The following is a 16,597-nucleotide window of genomic DNA, read 5'->3' as shown; positions in this document are numbered from 1 at the left end:
GAGAAGAAGTTTCTGTTCAAAAGTTGCAATTACATAGGTTGTTTGAATTTAACAGAAGGTCTTCCCTGTGGATGCTGCTGCTTGGTAGATGCTGCTCAATAGCTCTAAACTCAACCTATGTATAACTTGAAATAAAGCCCACTAAAAAAAACCTTATGCCTTTCACTGTGATGCTGTTGATTTCATGTTATCATCATGTCTTTGTATCAAAGTTGCAGTATTTTCTAGAATTAATGACACATTCTGAAAGTTTTACTTCAAAGGAAAAATGTGAGTACTGAACTTAAAAAAACGTTTTTTGCAGAGATGTTGCTGACCATGTCCAATGGCCTAACTTACAAAGGTTTAGAATATGAATCAACTTTTATAAGTATAAGCACAGTGTTAGAAATACAGGGAGTTTTCCCTGATGGAAATAATACTCCAGAAATTATTTCTTGATTGGAACCTTTCTTAGGCTTGCTAGAATAGGCAGACTACTATTTGTATCTCAAAAAGAGTTTATTAGGAGAAGCCTAATTACGTAAGCTTGCACCTTGGAAAATAAGATCTTGTTACCATAGTCACTGTAGTATATGTGTGGTTTTAATTTGAAACAAAAGATAGCAAGTGTGCTTTCTGGACTCTTGTCTCTACCATTTTCCTAAAGGCAGGTTTCATGTTCCATGGCTTACCTATTATACAACTAATTCAAATACTCTATTTGCAGTTATTTTTTTTAACCTGTAAAATTTCTACCTCTTGACTGAATTCATATTCCCATTTGTTGCAAGGTGGAACAGTGCAATGGATTGTTGAAAACCACCTTGAAGGCACTGGGTGGGGGAACTTTCAAAAATTGGGAGCAGCATCTAGCAAAGGCCACCTGGTTAGTTAACACCCAAGGTTCCACCAGTAGAGCTGGCCCTGCCCATCAAACCAAGTTTCCCTAAATTGCTAAACCACCACACCATTTTGGGGGGAAAAAGCAAATAATTAATTTGAAAATACTCCCTATTAATTTGTGGAAAAGTTTGCACTGTGTTTACTTGGGGTTTATTATATTTAATTTTAGACAAGTTGGCATAAAGAATGGAATGTTTTTTGGCCAAGCAAAAAAGTTGTGTCCAAATCTTCAAGCAGTTTCGTATGATTTTGATGCGTACAAAGAAGTTGCACGGACAATATATGAAATACTAGCAAGGTAATGTGCTGTTTGCATGATCTTCATGGTAAGGTTATCAAGCATATTTTCTTTGCCACTATTGAATGCTATTATTCGTTTTATATTTTCACCTCCCACTCTTCAGCTTCAATGAAGCTATTCCTATTTGAGGTCTGTCTTCCTGGTATTTTTGTTACTTGGAGGAGCATGCTTTTATCTTGAAGCCAAATCCTGTAAACAATTAACATCTGACTTCCAAATGAGTCATTGTTAAATTTTTTACTGATTTACATAGTGAGAAGCAGATCCTTGCTTAGAAGGGAGATCCTTCCAAGAGATGTTTTTTGAGTAACTTAAGAATGGGTTATTAGAGTAACATCTATTAGAAGCTACATTCTGGTTTAAAATGCACTTGAAATAAAACTGGAAATTTGTTGTTGTCAATAAAAAAAAAAAAATTCAACTCCTTCTCCAGCTGTTCCTTTAAAATCAAGATGCACGTTGAAATTAGTCTTACATTAGTAATATTACTGTAATTTGCTATTTTAGCATTTTTAAGATCTAAGTGATGTGTGATACAAAATAGGCAGGGAAATGCCACACAAAAGGCAGACTTTATTTGCTACATATTTGTTTTAACAGATGGTGAGCTGTTGCTGGTGTTTCACCTCCTTTACTTTGTGTTGATAGCTATACTCATAACATCGAAGCAGTCAGTTGTGATGAAGCACTAGTAGATATCACTGAAATCCTTACAGAGACCAGACTGACTCCTGATGAATTTGCAAACGCTATCCGCACCGAAATCAAAGACCAAACTAAATGCACAGCTTCTGTTGGGATGGGTAAGTAGCTTCATTTCTGTTTACAAGCAGCGACTGCTTTTGTTAATGTATCAGACCCATGTAAGTTTGCTAAAACTCCTAAGTGTGTGTGGAATATGTTGCCATTTACATTACATTAGTGTGAACAAAAATGCAAGAAAATTTTCATAAGTGGAAAGTTTTAAGCAAAAATGTATAAAATTTCCACATCACAGATCACAGGATATTCTGAGTTGGGAGGGACCCACAAGGATCATCAAGTCCAATTCTTAAGTCAATGGCCATCCAGCTCTCACTTCTGCTTTGTTACCTGAACACTATGCTAAAATTTCACTCTTGCATTCATTTTTATGAAATGCCGCTGTATTTTTCCAGTAAGTAAAAAATGAGCACAGATTGTGTTCCTTAATGGAGATAGCAGTAAGAATTTACAGGGTGACATGATTTCGCATAGTTTTTAGAAGGTATTGAAAGCAGAGATCTGTGTGATTTGTAGTAGGTATTGTATATGAAATCACACATCCGAAAAGACTTCCTTGATTTGTTTTTGCTTAGCTACTTCCTTTCTCATTTTATTTTTTTCCTAATTAATACTAGAGTTGAGTATCTGTACATGCCTATACTGAGTGTATATGTGTGTGAAATCCACTCGTGAGACAAGCTGAAATTCGTGACTGTAAGCAGAATTCTTCCCTTATTAACTTTGCAGTTGCAGTTACCACTGCAGTTTCACTGCTGTTATATCAAATACTGCTTGCCGATAATTTGAAAGTAGACACTGCAGATATATATGAATATATTTCATTAAATTCTTGGTAAAAGTTAAAGAATTTGACTGTACTTTCTGCATTTTTCCTTGAGTGTTAAACTGTGGCATTCTACTTTGGAATCAACAGAAGTTACCATAGATATGCTTTAATTTGTTGTTTTTACAGGTTCCAATATTCTGCTGGCCAGAATGGCAACTCGTAAAGCAAAACCAGATGGACAGTATCACTTAAAACCTGAAGAAGTGGATGATTTTATCAGAGAGCAACTTGTTACAAGTCTTCCAGGTACTCCTATCTCTTAGAGGGCATTTTGCCTCCTAACATTAAACCAGTTCTAGCTACAAATTTGCTGTCTAGATCAAACAAGATTAGCTGCTATTCCATGTTTATGGTCCAAAGTGTGATAGACAGTAGAGACATATGGCATATGTATGAAAATAGGCTTTATTATATTTTTTATTGTTCCAGGAAAACACTTAAAAGCATTGTAACTAACATAAAGCATTTCCTGACATGTAGCTCTATATTGTTATTCAGTACATAGTGTGACACAGGCATGGTGCAAGAAGTGCTGAGTAAGCACTCATTTATGCTTTTAGTGGTCAGCTGACCTCAGCCTGCATGTATTTAGTGCTAAATGTAAAAAATAGTATCTTTATCTGTTTAAGATTCAAAAAGGAGGGAAGGGCAGTAAAAAACAGGCAGCCATAGACACCGAAATGGAAGATTGGTAGAAATAGCATCCATAGACAGGTGCAGATTTGCCAAAATTCTCTTTATGTGACCCCTTCTGTGGCCAAACACTGCTTACAATACAGTAGCATTTCTCTTTGGCATAATATACAGGAGATATTTTTCCTCCAGAATATTACTCGTATAGTACTGTGCTGTGACTTTAATGTTTTAAAGTTTTCAGAGTTCACTTGCGTGTTCATTGTAAAAACTGTCTTTAGTGTCTGCCTTAATAATACCACCCCAGCAGAGAAACAGATTATCAAAAATTGAATCTGACTACCTAAGATTTCTGATTTTTGCTGACTTTGGTAGTGAGAACTCATAGGATTAATATTTTCTGGAAGTAACAGGCCACCTCTCCAAAACCCAGAAATATACTTCAGTTTATCACACTTACATATGTGCTGTTGCCATGGATACCTACAATTTTGAGTGTTTGGTAATTGAAAGCACAAGTGATACAGGTATGCTATCACTTCTACCTGAAATATTATTTTTCTACCTAGGAAGCAGTGTAACGGTGGTCAAAATATTTGTTGGTTTTCTTTTGGATTAAATCACTTGTACTTAAGGGGAAAAGATATTACATGTTGGACACTCTTTTTGGACTGAGTTGTTGTGGGGATTCAGAGCGATATAATCTTTAACAGGCAGTACCTTGTCATGACAATTTCCAAGCAGGAGTCATTCATATTTTACCTAAAAATAAACAAACATTCTGCTGTTAGACATCTTAAACCAAATACATGAAACAGATTAAAGATACACCAGTGATGAGAGCAAAAGTTTCCATTCCATCTATGCTTTATGGAGAGCAGAATTTATTTTATATTTTATAATTTGTTTGTTAATTTGATATGACTTAATACAGGTTTAAAAATAAAAATTTTATGTAATCAGAACCTAACTGGCTTTGAACTGTATAAGGTTAACAGAACTAATTGCTTTGCTGTTAGGAGTTGGAAGGACAATGGAATCTAAGCTGGCTTCTTTGGGAATTAAAACCTGTGGAGATCTGCAGTGTGCTTCAATGTCAAAACTACAAAAAGAATTTGGTCCAAAAACAGGACAAATGCTCTACAGATTTTGTCGTGGTTTGGATGACCGGCCTGTTCGTACAGAAAAAGAAAGAAAATCTGTTTCAGCAGAAATCAACTATGGAATAAGGTTTACACAGGTAAATTAAACTTGCTTCTTTTTTGCAGTGACTTCTTTCAGCTATAGAAGAATCTTCTCATATTCTGATTATTTTCACTTACACTTTGATCTGTTAGAGCACCATCTTAGCCACGAAATAGAAATATGGAAAATGAAGAAGTAGGAGACCAAACGATAAAATGGGAGGAGAGACTGCAAAAGTATTGGACTGAAAAGAAGCTTGCACAAAATTAGCTGGCTATTCTGCATTCGTTATACAAGTCTGGTACAGAAAAAGAGAACTGCAGTAGGTTTGTCAGCACCTAGCATTCTCTTTCATTTAAATGCTGATTATTCGAAGATGCCAGTGCCTGAAACTATCACCAGCTGCTCCCGTACAACATTTTTATTAGACTTTCACAAATACTGTTTGGGGGGAAGTGTTATTAACAAAACTGTATTTAAAAAGTAACTCAGCACTTTGTTGAGATCTTGAGTATGTATAGAAATGATAGGGAAAAAAAAGGAGCTTGAAGAGAGCTGACGATGTTGTGTAGTCCAGACCTTTGCTCAAAGCAGGGGAAGCTAATAAATCAGACCAGTTGCTCAGGACTTTATCCAGTCTGGCATTGGAAGTCTCCAAGAACGAAGACTGCAAACTTCCCTGAGCAACATGTTCCACTGCTTGACTTTCCTCATGGTGAAAAAGATCTTAAGTCCTATGCTCTTCTTCTTCTAGGTTTGTGCTTCAAGTTAGATTTGCAATTCTGTGGTGGGGTTTCTAAATACATTTTTTGAAGACTTCTTTCAGCATTAGGATAGGAATCCACCATCTCGCCTAACTTAAATGACCTACAATGTAAACAAAACACTTGAAGTTAAATGGGACAATTGCTTGTGAGTCAGCTTGCTCTTTTCAGTTTACACAATCTGGACTGTATTAACCCTTTAATGATTTAACTTCAGTATTTGAAAACTAGTGATTATCTAAACATTATGTTTTTCCCCTTCAGCCTAAGGAAGCCGAAGCTTTCCTTCTGAGCCTCTCAGAAGAAATCCAGCGTAGACTTGAAGCTGCTGGTATGAAGGGTAAACGATTGACCCTTAAAATTATGGTCCGAAAGGCTGGAGCACCAGTGGAGCCTGCAAAATACGGAGGTCATGGAATCTGTGATAATATTGCCAGGTAACCACTAGGCATGAACACACTTCTGCAGGATCTAAAATTTATATGAAGACAGGACAGAAATTTCAAAGTGCTTGGTACTTTTGTCTATGTATCAAACTTGCACCAAAATAAGATATATTATTATCAAAAATCCTCTGTGTTTGGATTGTACATTTGTGGTGTTCTGGTTATCAGTAAGACATATATGCTTATATATTGTTGGTGTACCTTTCTCTAGCTTGCTTAGTATTGGAGATGAGGGTTTTCTTAGGGTGTTTGAAGAAGACATATTTACATCCTGCACTATGACACACATGCAGCAGCATTTATTTCTTTCAGTAACCAGCCAAGTTGAAAGGTTCTGGTGCTGCATAGTGTTCTCTCTCCGTGAGCTGTGTGATGTTGGGTATTTTCCTTTTTTCTTGAGAGGCTTTCTGCTGTTCCTTGATAGATCTCTTACTGATTGTGACAGTTGGAGTCAGTTCTCAGAGAAAATTGTGCTTTGTACTGTCAAGAAAGATGTCTGATAGTACAGTAGTCCTTCAAGTCTAGAGTGCATGGAAGCTATGGTAATATTTGCAGAATGACTTGCTGCAGAAGACTGAGAGGCCATTTTGAGTTCTGAAGATGGAGCTGGCATCAGACACCTTGGACTGAAGTCATTCATTTTAGTACAGACAAGTTTGGTAGTGTTGAATCTTGTGTTTCCTGTTGTTTTACCAGTAAATCTGCAGAGAATTTTTTTGGTCCTAGAAGAGACAGTGAATTTCTGAAGTGGAGCTTAGAAAGTTGAATCTCAAAATTACGAGGTCAAAGACTGGTGCCCCATGTTTCAGCTTTTCAAGAAGGCAATATGTTCAGGTCTCTTGACCTTCACAGTTACATTTCTTCATGTAGGTTTAAGTTCCTCATCAGAAGTGCCTTTGTTTTCTTGTGTATCCTTATCAATGGAATAAAGTTCCTTTCTATCTGGGCTCCCCATAGCACAGTCTCATCAAGATGCTCCCTGTAGTGGCTGCCCATCCCTGAAGAAATGGGATAACCCAATTGTTCTGCGTGGGTAGTCAGCTGATAGGTTGCTGTCAAAGGAGTAGGACCCTCAGCTTCCACAAGCAGTGCTGTTACTCCTATTCATTGTTCTTTGTTCCTTATTGATCAACTGAATGATGTTGACTAAGTATTTTTTAATCTGAATTTTATTTATATATACTTGCATGCTGAAAACACAGGGATATAATCTAGGTGTAGGTATCATAATGCTGTTTCATACAAGATTTCATATAAGATTGTCATGGAACCTTCTAAATACACATCTATTCTTCAGGCATACACTATCAAAGCAGTTGTTCCTTCAGTGCGGGATGATCCTGGCTTTTGAGAGACGATAGGTCTTTTCTACTTTTCCTTCCATCTCAGGTGGTTGTAACAGACTAATCCCTCCTGAACTGACAGGTCATTTGGTCAGAGTTGCTGATAACAGAAGAGGTGGTGGAGTTCACAGATCACAGTATATGCTGAATTGGAAGGGACCCCCAAGGATCATCAAGTCCAAGTGCTGGCCCTGCATAGCACCATCCACATGCCCAGGAGTTTTTTCAGTGGGTTAGAGTTCAGCAGTAGAACAGTTGAACAGTAGTTCAAACAGTAGGTTGCATGCATAGAACCTGTTGTGCTTGTGATCTCGTTACATAGAATTCAGCTGTAATAAAAACCCAAACTACAAAATTCATGTTTCACTATAAGAAGCTCATCACTTCTTAGAATTGGTATATATATCAAGAAGAAAATCCATCAGTCTATACTTTTGTTTTCTGGCTGTCCTGAATTCTTCAAGCTGAAGATTTACTCTTAGCAGCCTAATCTGTAGTATTGAGTGTGCATTGGCATAGAGCCTTATTCCTCCTTCACTTTAACTAGTGTCAGAGTGCTTTCTCATGAACAGATCAGTGCTTTGTACCCCTTTTCTGTGGTCAGGCATACTAATGTACACATGCCCTGAAATTTCCCTAATTCATGAAGTCTTCAGTAAGGTGAGGGGGCACTCAAGAGTGCAAAATTGTTCACACATCACTAAAGTGGTTCAGATGCTGGGATTTTGTTTGGTGGTGTCTCTGTTTCTGCTTCTGGCTTTCCAGTGACCTTGTCAACCCCATTTAATCCAGGTTATGCTGTAGGTGCTGTATTTCTGTCTTTGTTCGATCATTTCTGTTCAGCCCAGTGAAAGGCTTTTTAGCAGTGGAAGGGTAAACTCCAAAAGTTTGCATCCAAGCAAATGGATTAGAATCTCAGAGTGGTGTTCCCCCAAGTGACCGGCTTCTCTCTTCAGTTTAAGATTTTCTCTGTAGCTATAGCTCATGACCCATTTCTTGCTCCCTTACCTCACAGAAGTTGCTTGCTATGATTTCTCATCCTGCAAGATTTCCTAGGATGATAATCATAGTGCTACAAAGGATTCAAACTTGCAGACACACTTAAAATCAAATCCAGCTTTTGAGATTAAATGGTATTTGTACTGCATCTCTGAAACCCAGTCCTGATCATTCAACATAAACCTTTTTAAAATATTTTTCTGAAATTATGTGTACGTTTAGACTCGTGGTGATATTGTTCCCTTTTTCTTATAAATACTAATAGGTAAAGCTTAGGGAGATCTTCATATCATTCACAGTAGGAGGGTTTTTTGTTTTCATATTGGCAGAACTAGATCTTTTCAGAGATCACTTGGCTGTTCATGGTGGTTTCTGACAGATTCATAAGCAGAGTAACACCATCAAATTGTTTAGTAAGTTGTCAGGATGGCACCCTGTCAAAACACCAAGCTTCATTTTGTTTATGGAGCCCACTCCACCAGAGCTAAAACTGCATCAGTTATTTCAATGAGAAGACTTTACATCACTCACCTATATTTGATGAGCCAGTTGAAATTCTGTCCTTACCTATGTCAAAGGCTAGGCCATTAGAGAATCCAGAACTACCAAGCACTGCTACTACCCTGCCATACTCTCAAGGGGCAATTTGTAAAACTCACAGCCAGGTTGTTTTGTTAGACTTGTTGCAAAAAATTGCCCATAGCTTAAGATAATTTGGAATGTTGTTTAAAGTTACTTGCCATTCACTCTAATTCCTTGTTGTTTGTAATCCACATGCACATGCCTGTATCTGTTTCCCCTGAGTTCCTTTTGAAACTCTTGCTGTAGACATTTGGCAATTGACAACTGAAATAGTACTGAGCAAACTCTCTGTGAACCAAGCTTGAGTGAAAGATAGAAATGCACGAGTGTGTTTTTGTGCAAAAACTTTGTGACTGGCTTCAATTGATTGCATATATATAAATATATACTGAATTTGACCTTTTAATGTGTGGACTGCTCACTGAGAATATTTGTTAGTAAGTATTCTGCTTTTCTTACTTTTTCTGTAGATCATGCTTAGTTTTAACTACCTTTAAAAAGAAACCACAGAAGAAATAAACAGTGTTCTGTTTCTGTATGCCAAGAAATTATGATCTGTCTTTCTTTTGGGTCCTCTTGGGATGTTAATACAGAATTTTTGTCTTAAGAATTTGTGGAACAGTTTCCTTTTTAATTGTAATTGTTTATTCTTTCTAGGACTGTGACTTTAGACCATGCAACAGACAGTGCAAAAGTAATTGGGAAAGAAACTCTGAACATGTTTCACACAATGAAACTGAACATATCCGATATGCGTGGGGTGAGTTAACGGAAAAACTGAAATTCATTCTCTTTATCCACCTGCTTTATTGTCTTTCATGGATTTTCAGTTCCCCATGGTAGATGATAAACAAACTTACGCAAAAGTGTAGGTAATACAAAGTCTATGTAAATTAGTGTATGCAACCATATTATATTTTATAACCTTTGAAAAACATGGTTACAAAGCCATAAACATAAAAAAAAATATTTTTGATATAAATTAATCCACAACTTAAAACAGCCTGTGGTAACGAAGTAAGACTGTGTCTTGTACCGTTCTATCAGCACATGTAAATTTTATTTTGTCTTAGAATTTTCTGTAAACTTTTGCCATACATTAATTATGTAACTAGTATAAATAGTGTTTGTAGTGCCAATCAAACATAGAGATTAAAGGAGCTTTTGTTCTAGACTGCAAGTCTTAGAGCAAGAAGAGTTACCAGCCTATGGTTTGGCCTTTGTTTGAAGGTGATTTTCTGGCTCTTTTGATTCATGGTTTATTTTAGAACTTTTGCTCATCTCACTGGTTTTGTCACAGCAATGTGACGCTATGATGCTGCTGTTCTGACATCAGCCATGTGTTGAAATGGAACAGAGAATCTCTAAAACAAACTTGCATTAATTTGTGATCTGGATATAGAAGTAGGGTTTTGATTCACAATGTTGCCTTGCAAAGTCAGCTCCTTGGCTTGGAGTTGAGGAAATATTTACCATCCTGTCACTGTCTTTTTCTAGTTTCTTGTCTGTTTCCTTTGCTGGGTTTGATTTGTGATGTCATTCTATTTCACTGGATTTCTTTTGAGAGTATTCGATTCTTAAAGTTAGTGTCCCCTAGTTTTTGGACACAATGTTTTACAAAACAATGTACTACTGCTGACCACGTGGCTCTGTTGAGTTCTGGAGGGGCCCTTCCATTCTAGATTATATAATCAAGTCCAGATCCATCCAGGGTCCCTCAGTGGTTCTCCTTTCAGCTGATTTCAGACATGCCCAGTGTATATGTCTTATGTGGGAGCTAGTCCCCTTAAGCCTTATTTATACATGAGATGAGTCATGCTTTAAAGTCATCTTTTTCTGTTGCTATCTAGAAAAGATCCTGAACTGATACCCTTAGTTGTTTGCCCACGCTTGGGCAGATAAATGCGCTCAGTTGTCCCATAGACTTCACATAACACTCAAACTCTTGTCCTAAAAGGCAAAAAAAATCCCAAGGCAAAGTTGCATAGTACAACAAACACAGTACTCATGCCAAATGTTTCATTTAAGTTCTAGAACTCAAACTTAGAAATACTTCAAAGCAAAAAGATAAAAGCACAAAGAAGAACTTTTACAGTGATGATGTCATATCCCATTATTGCAACTAAGAAGGTGTTAATAAACAAAAATCTTACTATGTTATTATAGGAGAAGACCTGGTAGAAATATATACACTAGCTCCTTCATGCTTTCTGAGTCCCATATACAACTTTTTCTAAGTGTGAGGTTTTTCTCTTTACAGTTATGGAGGACTGGCAATAAACTCACACAGTGCACCAGTGCATTCTTAATTAGACACACATTTTGAACCCCTGCTGATCTGGTATTTAAAAGTTAAATGAAAAACCAGGATGTCTTGAAAAATGAGGAACACCTCATCAAAAAAAGACTAATTCTACCAAAGTACTTTTATCCGCTGAGACTTTGCAAAAACAGTGTCTACAAGTCAAACAATAGTATTTTTCTTATGTGTAGACTGAAGTGATGGATTTAGTATACATTGTCCTTGGGGAAAATGACTATTTCTGAATTTGTTAATTGTCTAAGAAATTTCGTAAAAAACACACTGCTTCATGATCCTGTTAACAGCACTTTTTTGTATCAGAGAAGTTAAGATGGTAGTATCTTTGTAATTTCTTAGTTGTTGAGTTGTGGTGGATATTCCTGGGATTTGTTTGGGATGTTTTTAGTGGCTGTTTATGTGTAATTTCAATACATTTTTATTTGTCCTCTCGCCCACCCACAACAGGCAGCCAATTCCAAAGAAGGCAATGCTATCATGATATAATTACAGATTTCTAAAATTTATTTTATTTATTTAAAACTTCGTTAAATGAATGCATTTATGTTTTGGATTTAGGTTGGGATTCAGGTACAGCAGCTAGTTCCCATCAGTAAAACAACTTCAGCTCACTCAACAGTACAATCTGGACATTTACCTGGTGGATCACATTCAGTTATTGATCTTTTTCATGTTCAGAAAGCAAAAAAGCGCTCAGAAGAAGAACATAAGGAAGGTCAGTAAGCTTTGTACTTGGCATGTGTGATAATGATCAATTCCGAAGGACTCTAACATGGATCACCTTTTGGAATACATATTCAATATTATACCAGTATAAATTAGGCAACATAAACTTTCTGAGAGTGGGGTTTGCTGCTGCAAATGAAAATTCTGCTAATAAAACCTTGGATAGGATTAGTCCAATCGGGTTTTTTTTGTTTTAGTTAATAGTAACAGAGGATACTTTGAAATAGAGAGTGTTATGATTGTGCTATTGTAAACTCTTCAGCAAATAATGCTAGAAATTACCTTTTACTGTGTCTTGAATCTTCAGATTAATTTTAACTGTTAGATTATCATTCTGTATTTTGTTTCCATATGTACAGTATTTGTGGCTGCTATGGACCTCGAAATATCTTCTAATTCAAGAACTTGCACTTTTCTTCCATCTCGTGGTACCAATCTCACACCTGGTCTCAATTCTAATGCCAACAACACCGAGTCTGCTGTCAAGTGGAATGGCATGCATTCTCCTGTCAGTGTAAAATCCAGGCTCAATTTGAGTATTGAGGTTCCATCTGCTTCCCAGGTAAACCTGAGAATATGAAACATCTGCAGTATATTGTAATAACTTGGGATTGTCTGTCTTATTTAGATAGACCCAAAATGAGCTCCTTTTAAATAAAAAGAGTTCTAGTAAAATACAGTGCACAGTAAGTAACTGTTACTGATGCAGAAGTATTTTGCCTTAATAAAATAAATCATGTTGGAGTTAGGATGCACACTTAACATTTGTACAGGATACCGCTATTTAGATGAGAGGAGGGCAATCTTTATTTAAGTAAAATATTTCTGTGGGTTTGGGGGATTTTCTTTTTAGGTGTGTTTTAACGAAGGGACAGCCTTCATTGTTTTCACCCCACATGCTGTTCCAAGTAGACATCTGTTAAAGGGTCTGCTATGAAACAGCTGCACAGAATTCTGCAGGTATTTTAGGTATAAGCAGATTTACTTGCTCTTCTGTAAAAGTCTGTAATTTAAGTGTCTGTAATTTAAATCTCTAAAAGCATTTCTGATTTTTTTTAACAGCTTTCTCAAATATTTATTGATTTTTAAGAAGCAAATTATGCTTTTGGCAGGAAACTTGTTCCTATAATGCAATACCCAAGCCAGCTCTGGATCTAGAAGTTAGTTGACTGGAAAACGTGAAGCTCTGTACACTCAGATGCTGCCATAAGAGGAATATGTATAAACAAGTGAAAAATGCACCAGGTGTGCAGTAGAGTTCCTAAAACTTTGGTGGCGTTATGGCGCAATATCTTTCCTTCTGCTTTTAACCATATTATAATCTGGAATGTAATAAAAAATTCAGTGCAGGGAAGGAGTGGTGAGAGTTAATACCACACTGCTGTTTGTATACTGTGCTAGGAAAGTAACAGCAAGGTATTGTACACCCAGGATTCCTAGGAAATTATAGAGTTATATATGCAGCAAATTTGGAATGAGTGAATACAAATAGAACAGAGTAACTGAAGTGATTAACAATACAGACAGCTTTCATCAAAACCTCTGTTACCAAACCAAGTAGATTTTAATAGATTTTTGTGGTTCTTCTCTGTAAATCCAGAATCTGGTCATAAACTCCAAATTTTCTTCTTAAAGGTAAAAGATAAACTATTCTAACACTGCTATGAAGTCTTATTCAGCAGAACTTAGAGGCAAACGTTGGTATTTCTCTACACAGTTCATTCAAGTTTTACTTGTGAGAAAAATGGTGCTGTACATCTGCTCATGAGTTGTTTTCATTCAGTCACTTGTGCAGCTGTCATTGTACACAGCAGCTTCTGGACACTGAGAGGTTATCTCAGTTGATAATTGATAGTAAGTAAAAGCTTATTTCGTCGTCCAGCTGGCAAGTCTGAGAGTGTGCAAGCATATGTAATGCCACTAAAGTAAATCAGTAACATGTACCCTAGAACTGTGTAAAGAGAGAAATTAATTGCTTACAGCTTTGTGCCAGACATCAATTTAATATTTGTATCAATGTGTTGCCTGTATAATTTGAAGTCAGAATTTGGGTTTCCTTATCATTAGGTAACTGTAGAGGAAACCCTGTCTGTGATTTTTGGTAAGAAGATTGATCATTGTGAAAAGATAAAACTGAGCATTCATATTTGTTGAGCTGCTTAGTCTTAAATGACATTTTGCTGCTGCAGAGTGTAACTCTCAGGTTCCTAAAGATGTTTGCATACACAGGTTAATATGTAGCAGGTTTTGTAAAATTCAGGAACTGTATAACTAATTTTTTGACTAAAATAACTCTGTTACCTATTCCTTAGAAAAAACTAAAAGCATTTATATACTTGTAGCTAGATAAGTCTGTGCTAGAAGCTCTGCCACCTGATCTCCGAGAACAAGTAGAGCAAATATGCACCATACAGCAAGGAGAGAGTAACGGAGAGAGCAAAAAAGAGCCAATAAATGGATGTAACACTGCGCTTCTGTCACAACCAGTTGGAACAGTGCTTTTACAAATACCAGAGCTCCAAGAAACAAATGCCAATATGGGAATCAATGTAATAGCCTTGCCAGCTTTCTCACAGGTAGGATGTTTGCACAGTATCAGTAAACTACTTATAGGAAGTTAAAAGCTCTTTCTTGAGACAGCATTAACTAGAACCTGTGACTTCCCAAAATTGTTCTTGGTCCTTTAATGTCTTCTAAAAGTCTGCTTTTAAATGTTACATTATCTGTCAGAAACATAGTATGATAATATTTACTGAAGATTATAGTCATCACTATGCCTGTGTTTAATGTAAAAACCCCCTCATATATGGTTTACTTTGCAATCCAGTCTGTAAATAGCTTTTTTGTCTGCATTGCAGCTGAGTTACACTGAACTATAAGTCTGAAGCAATCCTAAAACCTGCTTAGCTAAGTCACAGGAGACTTACTCTGTTTGTGTGTGTTCTGATGGGGTGAAAGCAGCCTCTGCTAACTTCTTCTGTAGATGTGGTTGTTTGTATCACATTCCTGAGAAAAGGGCAGTCATGGCTAAAAGTTGTGCGTCTCTCCATATGGAGATAAGCAGTTTTTAAATGGACTCATACACAACATGTCCAGGATAAGAAAAGAACAAAGATGGTTGTCAAAATAGGGGCCTGAAGGGGCAGCAGGTAACAGTAATGATGCTTGTAATATTGTTCCACTCTTCAGTCTAAGATGGTGCTGAACAAATGTAATGTAAAAATTAAAAGAAAAAAAAATTCAAAAATCAAAGATTGGGTTACCCAGAGATACGCTGTCTTTTATTGCATCATTTTAAATGGAGCAGTGTTTTTATTTTTTTGTTTCATTGCACCTTTGCTGTTCTCAAATGAAGTGATACCACCTAATCACATTTACAGAGATTTGTTGCTGTTTCTAAGGCATGATGTTGCTTAGCCAACAAAAAATCCAGAGAAAATAGTGTAGAAATTCCACTTAACAGTTAATGCATAATTGTTATTTAAAAGAATACGTAGTCTATTCTGTTACTAAAATTTCCTCACCTTGATTCAAATTCATTGGTTCAGAAACAGTTGTGCCGATTTTTATTCCTGAACTGCAGATTTTGGTTTCCCCTATGGAACTAGTGTGCAAATAATATTTGAGTTTCCCCTGCCCCAGCTGTTTCAAATTTTGTAGTTACATCTGTCCATAAGCAAGATGTGTGTTAAATTAGACTGTGCTCTGAAGTACACCCCTCCGCACTTGGCTTACCACTCAGTACTGTTTTTCACGGTGAATAGTAACTGCATATGGCTTTCTATAAAATTCCTTTTAGTTTGTTTATGCTTTATCTGTCTAATCATTAGGTAGTCAAGAATTGATTGTTATTTTCTAAAACAGCATTACTTTTTGAAGTTTTCTTAAAAGGACCTAGTTTACACTCATTTTTTTTGCATTGTTTTTTTTCTGTCTCTATCTACAAACGTATTTTGTGACCCAGTTACTTGATCCAAAAATGCAGCTTTTTGTTTGAAGATGTAGTTCAAGAAGAATTGAGTACTCCCTATTTATTTGTCAGGGATATCCATACTATCTATTTGAGAGAGTGCCTTATGCTCATACTCCACATTTTCTCCTGAAAGCCATTCAGCTTTCTTTATTGGCAAAAAGAGGACTAATATTTACAATTTTCATTCTCTGAGTTAGGTCCAAGTTTAATACCTAGAATAGTATGGTTGTAAAGCTTCCTGTAGGCTTGGTGAAAAAAAAAAAAAAAGCTAAACCCAGTTCATTAATATAGGAGGATTTTTTTCAGTGTTAACATCAAACATGGTCTTAATTCAGAAATACCATTTTACTCTAAGTACAGTTTGACACATTCTTTTCTCTTAAAGTCTTTGTGGGAGTGTATATGCTATGACTGTGCAGAAACATTTAAATCTGCTTTGTGGCCCATGAAGCAGTGAAATCAGTAGTAAGAGGTTTTGAGTACAGAAATACTGCCAACCACTCCAAAATGAGTACTTTACTTACAGCAGATGTAAATTATGCCCTGCCATCTTTTTATAGCTTCATAAGGTTTGTTTTTCAACTCTTCATTCCTGTTGTCTGAGCTGAGGTTTTATGATCAGGTGCAAAGCTAATTGGCTGATAGTGATTTATTCATTAGAAAACTTGTGGAAAATTTCCTTTGTTACGTAAAGTTCTCCTCTAAAAGTAATCCAGATAGGTTGCATTTCCTTTCCATCAGTTGCTGAAGTAATCTTAAAATTCAGAATAGCTGCTGTATATCTCTGCAGCCTGAATCCTGTAGAAGTGTAGGATGCAAAAAGTAAAGATTACAGATGCCTAGAAATGC

The 16,597-nt window shown here is 36.4% G+C and overlaps 1 protein-coding gene across 5 annotated transcripts in view; it reads left to right on the top strand.

The window, feature by feature from the left end:
* Positions 1-16,597, top strand: part of REV1 (REV1 DNA directed polymerase) — a 57,017-nt gene that overhangs the window by 34,151 nt on the left and 6,269 nt on the right. For all 5 annotated transcript variants that reach the window (XM_082278061.1, XM_082278060.1, XM_082278059.1 and 2 more), the window contains 9 exons: positions 1,055-1,183; positions 1,835-1,989; positions 2,904-3,023; positions 4,430-4,650; positions 5,624-5,796; positions 9,387-9,489; positions 11,608-11,764; positions 12,135-12,337; positions 14,118-14,351. In XM_082278061.1, coding sequence (XP_082134187.1) covers positions 1,055-1,183; positions 1,835-1,989; positions 2,904-3,023; positions 4,430-4,650; positions 5,624-5,796; positions 9,387-9,489; positions 11,608-11,764; positions 12,135-12,337; positions 14,118-14,351 — 1,495 coding nt within the window. The remainder of the gene's footprint in view (positions 1-1,054; positions 1,184-1,834; positions 1,990-2,903; positions 3,024-4,429; positions 4,651-5,623; positions 5,797-9,386; positions 9,490-11,607; positions 11,765-12,134; positions 12,338-14,117; positions 14,352-16,597) is intronic.

Source organism: Coloeus monedula (assembly GCF_965178545.1).
Source record: "Coloeus monedula genome assembly, chromosome: 3".
Taxonomy (NCBI): Eukaryota; Metazoa; Chordata; class Aves; order Passeriformes; family Corvidae; genus Coloeus; species Coloeus monedula.
This window is presented reverse-complemented; position numbering and strand designations above follow the sequence as displayed.